The sequence below is a fragment of the Corvus hawaiiensis genome, chromosome 3, assembly GCF_020740725.1.
Source record: "Corvus hawaiiensis isolate bCorHaw1 chromosome 3, bCorHaw1.pri.cur, whole genome shotgun sequence".
NCBI classification, from domain to species: domain Eukaryota; kingdom Metazoa; phylum Chordata; class Aves; order Passeriformes; family Corvidae; genus Corvus; species Corvus hawaiiensis.
This window is the reverse complement of record NC_063215.1, coordinates 89948040-89966722: the sequence shown is the minus strand read 5'-3', so window position 1 is coordinate 89966722 and position 18683 is coordinate 89948040. Positions and strand designations below refer to the sequence as shown.

The 18683-nt window shown below is 36.6% G+C and overlaps 1 protein-coding gene across 2 annotated transcripts in view; it reads right to left on the bottom strand.

Moving 5' to 3' along the window:
• Window positions 1-18683, bottom strand: part of BABAM2 (BRISC and BRCA1 A complex member 2) — a 171611-nt gene that overhangs the window by 42090 nt on the left and 110838 nt on the right. For both annotated transcript variants that reach the window (XM_048297468.1, XM_048297467.1), the window contains exons 8-10: window positions 6591-6690; window positions 4555-4625; window positions 2998-3080 (exon numbers count right to left, since the gene is read on the bottom strand). In XM_048297468.1, coding sequence (XP_048153425.1) covers window positions 2998-3080; window positions 4555-4625; window positions 6591-6690 — 254 coding nt within the window. The remainder of the gene's footprint in view (window positions 1-2997; window positions 3081-4554; window positions 4626-6590; window positions 6691-18683) is intronic.

Genomic DNA, 18683 nt, shown 5'->3' with positions numbered 1-18683 from the left:
CTTTTTAGTTTAATGTTTGTCTTTTTCAAGACATCTTAAACAACCACTAACACAAGCAGTGTTTTGTTTACTACTGCAAACTGGTTCAGCTTCTGTCCATCTCCTTAGTGCTGATAACCTAAAAATCTTGCAAGATAAAAATCATCTTTGAAAAGCCCAAATACAGGTTGCTTCAGAGTTCTACTCTTGTGTTTAGACAAATAACACTATTTAATTCTTAATTATGCACAGATAATGTAACTTGTGTTTTTATCTAATATTGATCTGGTTATATCATCAATGGCTGGACTCGATCTTAAAGGTATTTTCCAGCCTAAATGATACTATAATTTATATATGGTATAAATACATAGACTGTATACAGGAACAAGAATATGAGGAAATATCTGTCTCCAAAAACTAATCATAGCTGATTTATAAACAAGAAGAGAAAGTCTATTGAAAAGCGAGCAGTCTATTGAAGTTTACTTACAAAGCTTCATACTGAGACTTACTCATAAACAGTATCAGTATCAAAAGCAGTAAGCCTGATTAACGATTTCCTTTCCCATGTGGATGCATGAACTTCTCTAAATGTTTATTTCTTCTGTCTTTTATTTGAAAGCACTTGATTAATTCTTAAAACTAAACCACTGAAGAAACAGTTCCTTTAACTAGTCTTTGATCTAAAATAATAACTCCACCAGCTTCATTAGTCTAATGATTAGGTTTGCAACTAGGTAGCTCCTTGGTGTTTTAAGGTAGAGTGGGTAGACTCTGCTCTCCGTTCTGTAACTACAGCATCAGTCTTTTGTTTAGCATGTGAAATTGTTCTAAGGCTATTTGGCTTTGGCAATTCAGAACTATTTTTGTGTTTCTCTCTTCTTTAACCCACTTTACTCAATAAAACTATTCTGAATAATTTCAACTTCTAATGTTTTTTGCTTCCTAGTGTCCGAACAAGTTTGTAACTCTCAATGCAAACAGTTACAAAACAATGCCAAAGTTACTTTTGAAACCTCTGAATCCATCTTCTAAAGTAAATACGACTCATGTTAGTATTTATAAATCTCACAATTTCAAACCTAAAATTTTAACCAAAATTTAGATGCCAATAAAATTTACTATGGTTCCTTTCATTTGTTATGCCACAGTGCTTGCTGTATACTGACATATTTATTCTCCTCTGAATACTTTATCTACATACTGTAGTAAATATATAAAGTAGAACAGTTTTCAACTTATTGCTATCTCTCCCAGACATTTTATTAGATGCTTGCTAAATATTCAACCATAATATGCATAGTTAAGTCAGTGGTTAGGAGATGAAAGCCTACATTACTTCACTCAGGAAATGAAGTGCAGGTTTCGGTCCCTTCATTGCAATATCCTTCAGTGCATGGAACAGAAATGCTTTTGCAGTGAATTGTTCAACAAGTGAGTGATGCAATGGCATACACAGCTAAGCCACTGTATGATTTCTAAGGCCACAGGGTTAATACATAGTGATAAACTATTCTGTTATAATTGTAGCTTTCGTGCCAGTTTAATTGAATACTATGAATATTACACAGTTAAAACCTGCTCTGTTATTTAGCAGAAATTTGAATTTTGATTCCCCTGAAATCTAAGTGATTCAACATGTATTAAGGTATATTATCCCACAGCACAAATCAAATCCACAGGAATTTTAACACTGATTAAATTAATCCAAATATGTGGGGGAGTAAGAAAGGTAGGAAATCTTCAAGAAGGCTGTACATAAAGAAGTGTCATCTCATAGACGACAAGTGACCAGTTCTCAATTGTAGTTGAAATGTAAGTAAAGACTTCATGAGGATAATATTCCCAAAGATACCACTTTAATTCTAATTCTCTGTTTTCCCCCCAACGGAAACCATAATAATATGACAGAAGTGTTTTAATTTCAGGTTTGAGTTTTCTAGACCTCTTAAGGTCATTAATGTATGGTAAGGTAATCTTAGGTGACGTAAGGAAAGGGATTAGTGAGACCATTTTTCATGATCTCCAATACAACACAGGGTGAAGGACTGCTCTGAACAACGGCAATCCCGACTTCCCGCGTTAAGAACTCTGGGAGAAATTTCTATGATGTCATTAAGACAGCATTAGTTTTCCACATGAAAAGCTAGACCACAATAAAAAATTACGTAACATGGAAGACTCCAGTGCTAGAATGCTGTCAAACACCAATGCTGCAGCTGCCCAGATTGCAATGTAATAATTTTAAACATAAATAAGAAGTCTAACCATCAAATCTAAAGGGTAACATGACCAAATTTCCCCAGATCAAAATATCTTTGATATCTGTTTATTTCACCTTAACACAAGGAAAACAGAAACTGTAACTTAAGGTAGTATGTAAAAGGCAGTATCAAAGCCACATTTACTAATTTCCACATGGAGTAATTCCTATATATTTAAATTAAGAATGTCTTTTTGGTAACAATGCAATGTTTATTTAAAAATTTTAAATGACAGCAAACCTAGCTACATTGTTAAGACAGTTTTGCCTACACAGTTTCAGTCTAGGAATAACTTTTGGATCCTAATGACAATATGCTGTTGTTTCTTATGTAATATATTTTCTCTATGTTAAAGTGTCTTTACAGTTGTTATCAATGCATTAATTCCTTACAGTTACAGATGATTTTAGGTATTCCTGGGCTGAGTATAATAACAACAGTCCTCATGACTGACACTTTTGAAAGGCCAAGTTACAACAGTGAACTTAATCTTGAGTCAAAATACCACAAAACATTCCCAGAACACTTTTGGCATTCTGTAAAGCCAACATTTCCCTATTGGTGTTCATCCTCTCCCCTTCTCCAGATACAACTGAGATTTTGTGTTTTCTAAGTCACATCAAAAATAGATTAAGCACTGGATAAAAATAGCTAAAACTTTTAAATTGTTTCCTGTAATTGTACATTTTCCCTTTTGAACTTGTATCTTCAAGAGGATAGACATTTATGCCTGAGGCAAAGTGTTACTCACTGTGAACAAGGAAGCAAAAGTCTTTCCACATCAGCAACAGAGTAAGCTTTGTGAATCCTTCTGCATCATATTCCACCACACCACTATCAACCAAAAAACAACAAAAAAATGAATACAATTTTTATCTTCTAATACTGAATGATGAATATGTAAATTTTGTAATACAGGGATTTTTATTTTTGTTTGTTTGTTCAGAAACTTCCAGTATTTGCTTTATTAACAGTTACAATTTTCTAGCTAATTGTAAATTAGATTAAATTTTTAATCTTGGTAATCATCTTAATTATGCTGTGGTATTGGAGGTTTTTATTCAAAGACAGGCCATTTTCAGTTTAAAATACACTTTTAAATGAAAGGAGACCTGCTACTACATCTGCATCCTAAATTGATAAAAACTGTAGACACACAAATTCCCTGTATCTTACTCAAATTAAGATTATTTGTTATTTCTGTAGGAAGTGAGAGAGTAAAACTGGAAATAAGCAGGGTGAGAAGAGTTTAAATTTGAAAATTGGAAAGAGTATATAACAAAATACAAAACATGAGATCATAACAAAAAATTCCATACAGAACACTTGTTTGATAGATGGATTAAAAGTTTCAACCATCAGAAGCTGGTATTCTCTAAGTCTCAAACAGTACCAGAACTCATGAACCAAATGCAGATGTCCTATAATCATAGGCACACACCTGGCCATTTCTAGAATGTAGTTTTCTCAGAAGAAAAGGAAATGTTTTTCTAAAGACTGAGCTTGCACTGACTGTCTACTCATATGTCCAGTTCAAGTCATTGTCACCTACTTATCGTTGTATTAAATTTGGGTGCATGCTAGAAATCACTTGTTTTCCTAGCCTCACTTGAGAGACCTGAGATTTGAAGGGCTCCCAAATATCCATGTCACTGGCATCACCCCTTGGAAGCAGAAACCCCTCATCACGATTAGCTAAAGGCTTGGACTCCAGCTCAAGTCAGAATTTTGGCAGGAAACCAAAGTGCCAACCTTTCACAGTGCCAAGGAAGCCCTGATTAATTGATTTCTGAAGCTAATTTGTCATCATGCCTGGCCATGGACCTTTCATCTGCAGGAATGCAACATGACCTAAGAGCCTCTTCTCTTGAGAGACAAAATACTGGTTGGTGGTGGGAACAGCTGGTGTCCCAGTTCTGCCTTTACTCTGAGCAGTGGTTTCTGGCTCTTGCAAGGCTTGGAACTGTACCTGCTTCTCCATTCTCCCACCTCAGTCACTGCCTATTAGTGTAAGACCCCTCCAGTAATTTATTCAGAAACAAACACACTTCTTCTGCACAAGGAGAAAATCCCTTCTGTCCCCTTCCCATCATCACCTATTTTCTAGAAAAATCAGATTGGCAACTGGCACTGAAGTGAAATAAAGCTGAACTACATTCCAGTACTGCTACAGAGAGACAATCTATACACATCCTTCTGTGAAAAATGACTAGATTTCATCTTATCCAGTGGACAGCAGCCACACAACCACGAGTAGAAAATGAGTTTCCCCCACGCTACAGAAAAAATGGATCGAAAGAAAACTTACGTTCCAAAGTGACTCAGGAAAGCTGCAATGTACTCTCTTCTCTTATGGTATCCCTGAATAACATATTGTACCTTAAAAAAGAAAGAAAACAAATTCAGAGATATAAAAAGATTAAAAACGCAAAAGCCCAGTTTGTCATACATTTCTTGTTAAGGAAGATTTATGTTTTACATAGTAGTAGCTCTGAATCCTATATTTAGCATGATTTCCCTAAAGAATCCTAAAATGCCTTTAAAACAAACTCTGGATCTTGCACACAGAATATCTTGTAAAGAAATCTCTTCAGTCACTTCTGAGTGAAACTCAGTCTTTCACAATAGATTGAAGCACTGTTTAACCACACAAGACAAAGACTGGAAGAAAGAAATGCTCAGCCTTGCCTTACTGAAGTTTGAGTGGAAAGCTGTGATAGGCAAATCAGTTATCTGAACTGACAGCAGGCTAAGTGTCAAAATAACATTCTGCTTATAAAAGAGAAGTAAATATCAAATATCTTTCACAACTGATCTTTGGTGGTTTCTGAAGACTGCACCTCCAACAAAATCTTCTGAACACTAAGCTCTTTCACTGATTTCATGCTGACTCAGGGAGCCACCTACTCAACTGTGAACATCAATTTCTGAGGCATTCTGGGTTTTGAAAGAATTCCATCCTGGCACAGACAAAATCCAACAATGCTAAATTTGGAGACTTAAGGCAAAATTCTCCTCACACCATGTATGTTTTTTTGTTGATTTGCATGGCTTTACTTAGGAGAACAGTGTGAGCAGGGTTTGACCCATAACAGAAACAATGCATGTGTCATCGGGCTGCAAGGACATCTGGTTTACAACTGGTGACTTGGAAGTACTTATGGTATGGTTCTATATGTGATTCCCTGCGTAAATTCCTTTGCTATCCAGAACAAAACCTAGCATTTTAGGAACCTTTTTTCCCCCACTGAGAAGAACAGGAAGAGTGTTTTCTTGGCTATGGCAATACTAGAATTCCTTGGCTGGCAAATGCTTTCCTAAAATTACTGAAAAAGTCTTGACACAACCATTGCTGAGAGCTGTCTTGTATAACTTAAATTCTGTTTATAAATTGAAACATTTTATTTTATAAAACACTGTGATTATTTTGAAGGCTTTGTGTAGGATCTGAAATGTTATTTTGGGAGGAGGAAAACATACGATAAGTTTGCTTAAGTGACTTTGTTTAAGAAAGGATAAAAACAGTACTGTGTACTTGCAGATTTTAAAAACAGAAAGTTATTTTAACAGAAAACCACAACAAAAACAACTCTAATGATGGATTCCAGCAAAATTATGGAAATACTATCTGAAGAACTTTTTCTAAAAGACAAAATTCTTTTCTTCATTTAGACAATTGAAGGTAAAAATAATATACAAATAGGAAGTCTGTAATATGCAAATTTCTAGATGTTGACCCCTAAGCCTTCTTTTGAAAATTACAATTAAATAATGGAGAAACTTTCAAAATACTATAATCATTCTTTTTTGTTCAAACAGTAAGCTAACTGGAACACAACCTTTTCAGCAACCTTAAGTAGCTATTACTGTATAAACATCCAAAGAAACTGCTGATTCAGTTCATCTGGAGGAAACATCTGAGAAGAAAAATCACGGAAAGTACTCAACACCTACAATAATGACTGGGGTATGAGAACTTGCAACTAGAAAAATAATATGCAAACTACATATCTGTATTTACTAAAAACCAGTATACTACAATGCTGTGTTGTACAATACAATAACATTTTATCCTAAATCATAACATGTGGCACTAAGAAAAAAACTGCTCCAGGATCTGATCCCAAACTCACTTGTTTACCTAAAGGAGTCATTCTATTCAATGTCATGCTTAGGTGCTCAGCTCTTACCAAGAAAGTATAGTTCAGCCTAAGTATGTAGTCCCTGTGTAGTTCAGCCTAAATATGCCTTGCTTAAGAATACCTGGCAGAAGAATAATGATGTCTGTGGAAATGCAGTACAGTGCATAAAGGAAAGGAAAACTGATTGTCTCTAGCAGCTTACCTTGTTTGTTAGCAGCTGGCATACTTGGGGTACATAGTCAATGAGACAACCTCCACCAGGAAAGGCTGGGATGTGAAGGGCAGATGATCCTCCAAGGGCACTAGAGGAAGAAGTTAATTTAACAGCATGTTACATGTACAGTCCCTGGGATTTGAAAATTATTTCTACACAGTCCTCTTTCCTGATGCTTAAAGTCAGAGGGCCACGAGGAAGCGCATTTTATGCTGTGGTGATAATAAAAAGTACTGAGTGATACCATCTATAAAAACAGGTTATACCATGACCCACTGTAAATGAACCACTTAAATCAAGAGTATCACTAATGCAAAACATTCTCCCAGGAAATAGCTTTTTCATTGTGAACAGTTCTGCTTCTTAGTCCTCATCAGTAAGATGTGCAGTACTGTAGTTCAAAAATCTTGTTAGTGGGGGAGGAGAGGATTTGAAGTTCTCAGCTATTCCAAAAACCACCTTCAGTCAAATCAGCTAAGAATAATCAAAATAATTGGGACTGAGGAGTAATAAACAGCCAGATGCAAATATCAATCACATCATCTACTCCAGTTTTGGATTTCCCAATAGAACACAGATGTTAACCTACTTAGTGGATCAGAAAGATTACCAGGTACATGATGATGTAAGGAGGATGCTGAAAGAAATGGGTTTGCTCAGTCTTCAGAGAACACTGCAGAGAGGGGGTACTGAGGAGGGAAGTTGAAAGCATACTGAAGCCTTCAATTATTTAATGGAAAATTATAGAGATGATGGAGTCAGAGGTTTCTCTGAAGTGGGGCTCAGTGGTGCTCTGTCCTCAGAGGTGCTCAAAGCTCAGCTGAACAACTGGCACGAGCTGCCCGCCTCTGAGCAGCGGCTTGGCCAGATAAGCCTCTTCTTGCCAATCTACATTGGTTTATGATTATATTCCATGATTCTGTGATTTTGTTCATCCCCAGTAGGAAATAATAAAAACAAGGATATTAATTCTGTCCATGAACATACTGGATATCTGAATGGTAGGAATCCACAGAAATAAGGTAACTTCAGAGATGTATTTAGGCAGCTTAACCATTTGCCTTTATCAAAGGGCAGAAGACTGAAGCACACCTGCTATTACTCAGGATAATGGCTTCTTTGGTGTGGAAAGATCTAACACTTATTTAAATCAGGCTGTATAAGGCAACAACTAGGTAAAGTCCATGCTACTTCCTTCTAGCAGTACTGACCTAAATCTTTCTTTATAGTCCCTTACCAAATCAAAGTTTGCATTACACACTGTGGATTACATCACTCACTAACAATCCAGAACCATCTTGGACACCATTAAAAAGCTTCAAGAGCTAAGTTACTTTGTGTGGCCTCCTGTTTACATGCTGTTTCCATGACAAATTACACTGGCTAGAAAGATAAGTTCTCTGCAAAATAAAGCTCTTACTCTCCAACGGGATCTGGCCTTTTATTTTCCTCAGTACTTGATAAGAAATCACTTTGGTAGGTATAAAGTCTACAGTCATACATCCCTTTGAAGGAACAGAGCCTACATAAATCAAAAAAATCCCAAACTCATAATGAGGTATATGGAAATCTGCTACTCAGGCAAAACAGTCTGGGTTTAGCAGACTGTTCACCACATGGAACAGCTCCACAGGTCTGGATTTTGCATATGCAATGATGAAAAAAGAAGCCTTGAGTACACCACAGCTACATAAAAACACAAACAAACTTTTCCCGCAGAAGTAAGACTTCAATGGGATTTTTTTAAACAGAATTCAGTTTTCTTGCTGCTACCCCCTTACTAAAATTACTCACATGAGAATATAATTTTGCAACTTGTGGATGGTTGAAAGCAGTGAAGTGTGACTATGAGATGATTAGAAAGTTGGAACATTTCTGAAACAGTAGTTTGTTCTTACAAAATTGAAAATATAGGGGGCCCATTCATTTTTAACATTGGAGAATGGAAGACTTGTCCCTCCTCGTATGTTACAAGTGGGTTGTGAACCTTATTTTAAGATCCTGACTTTCAGTTTATTAAACTCCTTAAATGTTATGTAAATATATCCATAAAAGCCTCCAATCTCATACACAGAGCAACTGGTACTGTCCATTTTGCATCCTGCCTTGCCTCATCTGACACCAAGTCCAAGTTCCCTTGCACTATGGACATACCACTGAAAATGCTCAGATGACTGCTACAGGAATTACAGGCTTCTCTCTCAGTTACAATAGCAGGTATGAAATTAAGAGGCATCGCTAACAGACTATACATGCAAAAAAAAAATCTTCCACTCCTACATCATCAGCTTATAATATATCTTCCAGACTGAATTATTATGATTTGTGAGCAAGGGTTTCCCATTTTACCTGTATCCATCTCTTGAAAGTAGCCATCCCGTAAAAATGTGTTGACATAAACGGAAATCCAGCCCTTTTCAAATGAAAAACAGACTGCTAAAAGGTGTGGTTTCTGAGAAAGAGGTCCCTCCACAGAAAGAAGGCTGGAATTTCTAGTATAATTATCCTCTGAAAACAGAATAAAGCTATACAATATGTAATTTATGTTCTGTAGAAACCATTATGGGTAGGGAAAATTAAGAGTGGACAGGCTTCTTTGTTCCCTCTATTGTGTCAGAGAATCTGCTTATTAAATATTTTAATAAAATACTGCATTTGCACAGGACCTTGCCTCTGACCATCTCAAAACTGTCTATAAACATTTAGTAATTAAGATTAATCTGCCTTATTAAACTGATATTTACCTTTTATTTTTAAACACGTAAAGAAGCTATTGCTCAGAGTTTGATTTGACTATGCTGTACTACAGTGTCTCTGTCATGTTAAAGGAACATATTTGCACTACCTCACAACCCTGAGACCAGACAAGAGGCTGTAATAATTCATTTGACTTACAATAAACCTGTAAATGAAGAAAGAAGAGACTTACACAATGTCACAGAAGGACCTGAAAAGGTTCAAAATGGAGACAATTAGGCAAGGGAATGTCACCATGCAGCTCAATATCTAAGGCTGCTTTTTGAGGTACCTCATAGTCCAAGCAAGAGAAAAAATGCCAAACAAAGTGCTGTAAGAAGCCTTTTGTAGTCAAGGGCATTTCATTTGCCAGAGTATTTCACCAGCACAAGCTAAATATTGCTGTACGTCAGATCTGCTTTCCAGAGAGTTGGACCTCTTGGAGCATAGATCTTAAACACCTCTGTCTGCAATTGAGCTTTCCTTCTCTGTATCAGTGTTTTGCACACCTTACAAAAGCCCCCCATGTTCATTTTATCAAGACAACAAAAAATGTTAAACAAAAACCATCAAGAAGTATGATGAGGAAGTTATTTGTTTTTAAACAAAGACAATTGATCCCCTACAGCTGCCAGAGTAAGGCTAGTATGAGCACAATCAATCGAATTGTGTTTGATTTTCACACCGTTTTTTCCAATAAACTGCTACTTTTTAAAGGCTAGAATTCTAACAGTCTGGTATTTTCTGTAATTTTAACAATTCACGAAGCAACAGTCTTAGGGGATGCTATATCATTTGGACTAGTACCAGATGAAGATTAAATACACGGTAGATCTACCTATCTCAGAGATAAGGTTGTACAAACATGCTGGAACAGAGACCTGTTGGCCTCAGAATTTTATTTGCTTGCTCTTACTCTAAACCTACTCAGCTCTGCAAACCAACTTCATACATCTCATTTCAAGACAGAGCAGAGACTCCTTTGCAGCAAGGCCCTGTCCTCCTGGGTTTCCAGAGTCAGACACAATGTGGTTCTGATCCATGGTCTGTGAATTAAATTGGATTTTGTAAGGAACTTACTACTGAATTCAACAAGTGCAGCAGTCAGCCTGCATTAACAGAAATTTTGTTCTGTGACGTTGAAATACAAGTTCAGAAAGTGTAGCTGGAGTATGTTTACATTTCTGCTGTTGACTGATGCATTCCAAGTGACTTGCTCTGTCTCTCAATGGAACTATTTATTCAGGCCGACATGCAAAATTCTTTCCCATTTTTCAATAATGTATAATTAATTAAAATGCCTTTCTCAAGAAATGATCCTCAAAAAATGGCACAGCATTAATTCACAATTTTAGAGAAGTGACTGTTTTTGTTCTTGAGTATTTATGTGTAAGGAAGCAGTTATTTACCCTTCCTTAAAAGCATCACTTCGTTAGAGAAGAACGGTACTTCCAAGTTTCAAGCTCATAAGACTGTGTGCTTTAGTAAGGCACACTTACAGGCATGTAGACAGATGCTCTTACTCCCATCTCTACCCCCTTCCCTACAACTCTTGGGCCTGCCTAGTTCCCCTAAATTCTTTCTTTCACATCATCTCTTCCCTGCAATTCATTTTGCTTCCCTCTTTCTCCAAAGAGAAAAAAATGCAGATTTCTCTAGATTGCTGGGAAACTTTTGAGCTAAGTCTGAAAAATGAGGATTATTTCAGACTACCTCTACATCACAGTTTAAAAAGTTATGTGCTAACACAGGTTATGCTACTACAGCTAAGGACCTGTGCACGCATAATACAGTTTATATTTTGTGCTCCCTGCCTTACCTGTTCTGATTCCCTGTTTCAAAAAATTGCATAAGCTTTTCTATGAAACAAGTATCACAAAGAAAAGAACATCTACAGAAAAGTTACACTCTTAAAAGAAGGTACCTTACCCAAGAGGAGCTTAGTTTTTTTTTAGGGAGAGTAGAAAATGTGTATTTGGGTAAGGAGGTCCAGAATTGTAAGAAGGATCATACTTACCCTGAATGCAGTGTGACATAGCATTAAAGAGCTTTATACCAGAAGAAAATGGTACATAACATTGACTGCACTCAACATTTCTAACTCCAATATATTCTTTCTGCAAAACACATAGAAAATAGGGAAATGACAAGTTCAATGATTGTGAATGATGGAGTTATAGATTCTCCTAACTTTGAAAATGTAAACAATTTAAAAACTTGCCTCTGAATGGAAAGACCTTTTATAGGGGTTTAAAGTAACTGCAAGCTTTTCTCTCAGTGTGGCCAGTGTTAAAGCATTGTCAAATCTATGTACTAGTGATGGGAAGTAGACTTTAGACTTTATAGACTACAGCCTTTTATTTTACCAAAATACACCCTTTTTAACTCTCTGTAATACCTGCCGTATTTTGAAACTGAAGCACACTGCAGACTGACATCGGCATTTAAAGAGTTTATTACTCATGATGGCTTTATCCAAGAGTAGCCTCAAGCATGTGGAAAGAAATTCCCTTCTTTTTGCTCTTTTTTAGTATTTTGAGAGACATGTTAAGGGCTTTGATCTCTTTCCCTGTTCTCTTTCTCCTTTGTTGCTGAAGTAAATAGTTGACTTTTTTTTCTTTTGCAGTTTCATCACTTTAGTACATTACACCATTTGGCACAAGAGACACAAGGAACCACATCAAATAAAAGCACGTGACCACAAAAGCTGCCTTACCAACCATGATCCCAGATTTGCTGTCAGTTTACCTTTTTTCAGACTTGCCTGACTGTAACCAAATCCCTCCTATCACACAAACAACGTGATGCTTGGCAGAACTCTTAGCATAGTGCTTCGATCAGCAACCCAAAGCTTAGCAGTAAAATAACACAACATTTGTACTGAAAAATTGGACAGGCTAGGTTGGACACAGTATTTTCTTCCCTTTCTTGTAATAGCCCATTTAAGGCAAACATAATTAACATATTGCTTGTCCACTCAAATCTATCACAAAGGGAAGTGTGTCCAAAAAAATTTCCATTATATTTTTAAAGAAACAACTTTTACTTAGAATGACTTGTACTCCAAGACTGGTAAAACAGAAATGTATGCTTTCAGCTAAGAGATACAATCTGAGGCATCTATATTATTCAGTGTACAGGAAAAAAACCCAAACAATCACAAATAGACCTGGAGGGAAAACTATGCCAAATCTACTTATCTGAAGAAAGAATCCTGGTCAAACTCAGACTCAGCATCTGGCCATTAGAGCTGAAAGGATGATACCATCTTTTTTTCCTTGACCTACTAGAGGTTCAGAGTAAATACCTCTGAGCTTGTCCTGACTAGTGACTGGAAAAAAGTAAGAAATAATCACTGTAAAGAGCAAATACTAAAACCAGAATATATTCTAGTTTCACAGAATGTGCAGAAAACTGCAAGTCAGACTTACTGAGCTTTATTTCAGTTCTTCTGCTGACTCTGTATGTTCTAGCATGTTAATTCAACCATTCTGCTTCTCTGCTTGCCCACCTATAATGTTCAGATGCTTATACTGAAGTACACAGGAATTTAAGAATATTCATAGAATAGTACAAAAACTGTGGGATGAAGTCATCTGTAAGTGCTAATAAATATTATGTTTGGGTTATTCCAACTTCTGTATTTTGCTGCAGGTAAAATTGTAAGAAAGAAGCAGATGTCTATAATGTATTAGCCATTTTAGACAAAGTGGTTATACTTACGCGTTAAGTGTACAGATTCTAGGTTCTAGCAGACTTCAATCTACCAGACTTACATGCAAACCATAGCTAGAGTGATTCAATCCTGAAAGATCTATGGGGATATGAGCTTTGTCCTCAGGATTCTACTCCTTCTCTAAGAAAGTAACTCAAGAAGCATGAGATTAATAAATGGTTAGCCCTATAATTACATTAGAATATGTTTCTTTTCATCCCTTCACTGACAGTACTCAAACCTGGAGGGAGAAAGAACAGATACTCTTGCAGTATCAAGTTTTTCTTACTGCTATATGATAGCATAAAAATTTGAAAATATTAGTATTTCCTCTGTATTTGATAAATCAAGACTGAAAGGATTTTTCCCTTGCTTAATGGGTCTTTACACACAGAAAGTTTCTGCATAAAGGGGACTGCCAGATTTCTACTGATGTGTTGTGTGAGTGAACACCTGGGCTGCCAGTGCTGGAAAAGGGAGCTCTTCACCATCCTCACATCTCACATTCTCTGAAGAAGCACCGCCACGGGAGGGTAACACTTATTACCCAGCTGATGGGACACTTGAAGTCACACAGTGGTACCACAGGGCATACAAGCACTCTGCCTACAACAGGCACCACGCTGCTTTCTTCTCTGGGTGACAGGACCCACTTGCATAAACTGACCTGTGGCTAACAGCAGACAGCTGGGCAGGCAGGCAGCCCAGCACAACAGACTGCCCTCTGGCACCTCCATCAGACCTCAGGGCACAAACCTGAGGAGAAGTCCAAGCTAGCCAACAGAAATTATCAGAGAGGCTTCAAAGTGTACAGGTTAACTTAACTGGTGTCAACAATATCGCTCTATAGAACAGTATAAAATTAGGGTCGCTTATTCATTCTGACAACATGAAACAAAAGTGAAAAGCATAAAAGCAATATATTTCAAACTGTTTCAAACTGTTTCAAAGTATTAATATAGAATTGTTTCTCATAATACACTACTATCAGGTTCAAAAAGAAAATATGAAAAGTTCCACAGGCTATAAAAAGAATGTGATTCTCTTTAAGGCTAAAACTTTCTGACAAATGTTGCTTTTGTGTTGCAACTTACTGAACTGATGCCACCCTTATTTTTTCTGCAAAAAAATCACCAATAGCAACATGTATTGCAAAAGTACTGTACTTAGTTGGGGCAGATCATAATGAGAACCCATAACAAATGACAGAAGAACTGAATTTAGAGACTCTTCTTATGCTACCAAAAGAAGATCTTTGGTGTATCCTTCCCCCTCCCCCTCAAAAGGTACTGCTTACTAGTATTAATTCCAATTAATAATATTAATTTTTTTTTACTAAACAATAATTTATTAAAGAATATTTACAGGAAACAGATATAAGAAATCCTGAATCAGTTGCTAGATGCCTCACAGTTTAAACAGGAGGGCATGGTTCCTGTCCCTAAGAACTTTCACAGTCCAGTATTTCAGGCTACACTGCAGAGAGAGGAATTGAATGAGAGGGTAGGAAGCACATCCATTGCAGAAAGGAGACTTAAATAATTTCCAAAGCATTTTGCTTATTTCTTAAAGGTTGGAAACAAATTAAGAGAAACCTGAGTGAGAAGTAAAGAAACATCAGAAAAGATTTTCACAGAGAATTAGATGCAATAAGGAAATAACAGCAAATGAAACTCCCAAACAACCAGGAAAAGTTGTAAGAAAGAAACCCAGAAAAAGAGAGCAGCAGCAAACACCACTGAACAGAAAAGGTAGATAAGATAAGCAACATGGGCAGATAAGTAAATAAAGAGAGCACTGTGCAGTCCTGTTTTGTTTTCATTTCCACAGAAGTTGAAAACTGTATAAATGAAGATTAAAGAAATTAATTAAGATGCCAAGAGAAAGACCACGTAGCCTAACCTCCTTCAATTTTCTTCTGTATGGATCTCAGAAAGAAAAGCAAATGTGAAAGGGGCTGGAGACTCGTCACAACTATGACAAAACAAGATTTTGGCTGAAGAAAAAGTCAGCTATAACTGAATTGTAAAACTTTTCCATCCTGCACTGGTTTGAGATGGCAACATAAACCCAGCAATTTGTTTAAATCATGCACTATCCCCATTTCTCCTTGCCATGAACTGTGAAGGAGGAAAGTTGAATCTGCTACACGAAATTTATTTTTCAAATTCCTATTCTTCAGAAAGGCAATTTTAATGGCATTACCTGTTTTGCTATATATTTATAACCACCTGAACTGTGAATCTATTAAGAGACTTCTAAATAGCAAGTAAAGTAATACTGGGCATTGGCTCTTCTACTTTGAGGGAAAAATGTGATGACTTGGAAGAGCTGTGTCAAAGGAAGTAAAAATGGCATAGCATGAGGACAGGAGCTAGAAATTATAAACTTTTGCATAAAGAAGAAAAAGAAAGAGAATACTGGAGTGCTGGTATGCTGCGAGCAGTATTCTCCTCTGAAACAATAGGACCCAATAAATTTAAAAAAGAACCTAGGATTTATTTATTGTAAGGATCCCTGGAAATTCCTCTCTGCACTGAAGCCTGGGTGGTATGTTACACAGCGCTTGACAGCATTTAAGATACTGATCTACTCTTTTATAATCCACTCTGCTTTAGTGATGAAGATCTCCCAAACAATTCAATTGAACAGAATATTTATCACAAACCCATGTACATCTTCTCTTATTATCCATCAATGAAGTGGATAAAATAAATTAATAACTGCTCTAAGACGGTATCAGCTACATGTACAAATATATGCCCTATCTATCTGTAATTTCTGATCACTATTCCAGCATGCATTCAGTAAGATCCAGCTTACTATACTGTGACTGTTCACAAGGCAGGTAATTTTCCAGTACTTGTACTAAACCCAGCTAACCAGCAGTATCTATTACAAAGCAGGAAACCGACTCTCAAAACCTGCATGACTCTATTGCCTTCCCTGCCTACTGTTCTTCCTTTTTTCTGAAGAACAACACTCATTTCCTATAACATGCAGCCTTTTATGTTTTGTGATTGCACTTGCTCATATCGTTCCTTATTTTATTTATGTCCCCTAATCTACTTGCCAAATTACAGTAATTATCTCTTCTTGTTAATCTTTTCCTATATTGCTTAATGCCTAACACTTCCAGTGACATAGCCATTTTGTAGAGCATTTATTTTTTTGCCTCCGCGCTAAAACACCGCTGTGCTGTAAACTTGTCTCATGTAATTTTTTCCCATTCTCCTTAGGCCAGACAGTAATCCTCATTTGTGAATCTCATCTATCTGGAGAAACACTTTGTGTGAAACATCCTGTCCTCTGCATCATCAGCATCACATTTAATTAGCTTACATGAAGAACAAGAAATACATACTGAGAGGGCAAGAAAACTTGCAGAAAAATTTCAGAAATGAAATGAGGGCAACATGCTGGAAAACTTCTGGATGTGAAGCTGAGCATTTGGGTCATTGATAAGAATGCCTGAGGGAGACAGAAAGTTAAAGGAGAAAAATGTTTTTCTTTCATACATCTGGCTTCTGACACTGATTTCCATGTGTATGCAGCATGATTAAAGGGCATTCTTGCTCAGATCTTGAAATTGGCTTTATCTTATGTTCACAAATGATGTGGAATGCTACAAGTCTGGTCTGGTGCTCCTGCTAAATGCTCCAAGAAGCCGAGTGCACTCTGGTTTTATGTAAGCCAAACACACATGTGGACACAAGGCAAGAGAACATCAGTTTTTCATGTAAACATAGCCACTGTGGCTTGACAAGCTAATATGAACCATGTTAAACCCTTACTCATTTAACAAGGTGATATCAATCTGCTCAGACAGTTTTTACAGCCCCTTTCAGAGTCTTTACCACAGGAATTTGTGTAAGTCTGTTTTGTTCCTATGAACACAAATAATTCAAAATTCATCTTAATACATTCTCTTCAAAACAGAGCCAAGCAGAGCTATAGATCCCATTGCACAAGGGCAGCCTTTGTTAAGTGGAAAGATAGAAAAATTCTCAGAAGAAAACACGGGCACTTTGAAATTCTGGTCTTACAACAGAAGTAACAACAGTTCCTTCTGTAAAAAGGCAGACACAGGTCTACTTTTAAAACAGAAAAGGCAGAAAACAAACCCACAGGTTTAAAACTGAAAAAATTGAAGCAGCGACCCCATACATACACAAGAAACTGGAAATCTCCTAATTTGTAACGTACAGCAGTGTTTAAGTTGGTCAGAAGGTGAATACAGATATTACCAGGATTTCGTTTACACTGATGCCTGGATTTTGGTCATGGAGCGCATTCATTATAGCATGTGCTGCAAGGCAAAGACTGGAGCAAAAAATCCTTTTCACAAAGACTCTGCTTTTCCCAGAAGAGATAATGAACGTGCATAGGGCACATCCAGACATCAGTCAGGCCCTGAGTCACACACAGACACTTCCACCCCCTAAACCTTCTTTAAAGCTGTCCCTCTTTCCCTCAGAAGCTGCAAATACTTACATGGCCACTGAAAGACAAAACTTCCATCTTTACATTAGTATACCTTATCACCTTTTAAGGATTTGATTATTACTTAACATTTAAGATGTTGAGTGGTAAGATAATGAGATGGCCTAAATGTCATCTGCAAGTAGATGTATTTACGAATAAATATCAGATGCTTTGATAAACCCACCTCTTTAGTTGAAGAATAGCATTTTCAGAAAGATTGTCAGCTTTTAAATAATTTCTGTTCTGTCTTTTAGTAAGACTGAAATATTAGGATTCTACATCTAGAACTGCTTCCTAAATAAAGTCTTCTCTTTTTGGAAATTATATTAAGGCTCTTGAGTCATACAGGTATGTAAAAAAGATCAGACAATTACCAAAAATAAAAGCCTTGAAGCAATACTACATGTCTTGTTAAAATACCTTTTACCCTAAAAATGCAAAGTGTTTTAAGAACACTAAATACAATTTGTGTATAGTACTTCTATGCTTCAAATACATTAATATACAATCCCTGATACAATTTATGTCAGGGAATGAATACTACTGTACACTAACAAAAACTGAGCAGAACTCACAACTACTTCAGAAGCTGAGAATGACCAGAATTTCTCAAGCAGGTCCTCAGCATCTTTCAAGGCGTAGTTTACTGTTGGGTCATTTCAGTTAATCCAAAGTTCTGCTTTCCATCAACTAATAACATCACAGTGTCAGTAAAATCCTTTGGATGCTAGCTATGCAGGCAGGTTAACTGTTTCCTCATTTTACAAAATTTAAAGAAGATGTTGCACACTGTCTGTGCTATCGATCTGTAACCACAGGAGTACATGATTTCAGACCAAGACAACTTCACAAGCTTTTTTATTGCAAAGATCTGTCACTCATGAAAAGTTATTTTTGAATTGACTAAAGAATGGAAAAAATGAAACCTTCCATATTATCTAAATCTATAAATAGTATTTTAGAATTCTAGTTTACCTGGGGCAGAAATAGCTGATTTGGGGTTCCTGCATGCTTAGGTTATTATTTTGTTATGAAGACAGAAGCTCTCAGAAATCATATGCTCTTTGCTTTTTCTACTATTTCCTGTCTTCAACACACAGGCCATCATAGGATGTTTTAAAGTGAATTATAATGAATGTGCTAGC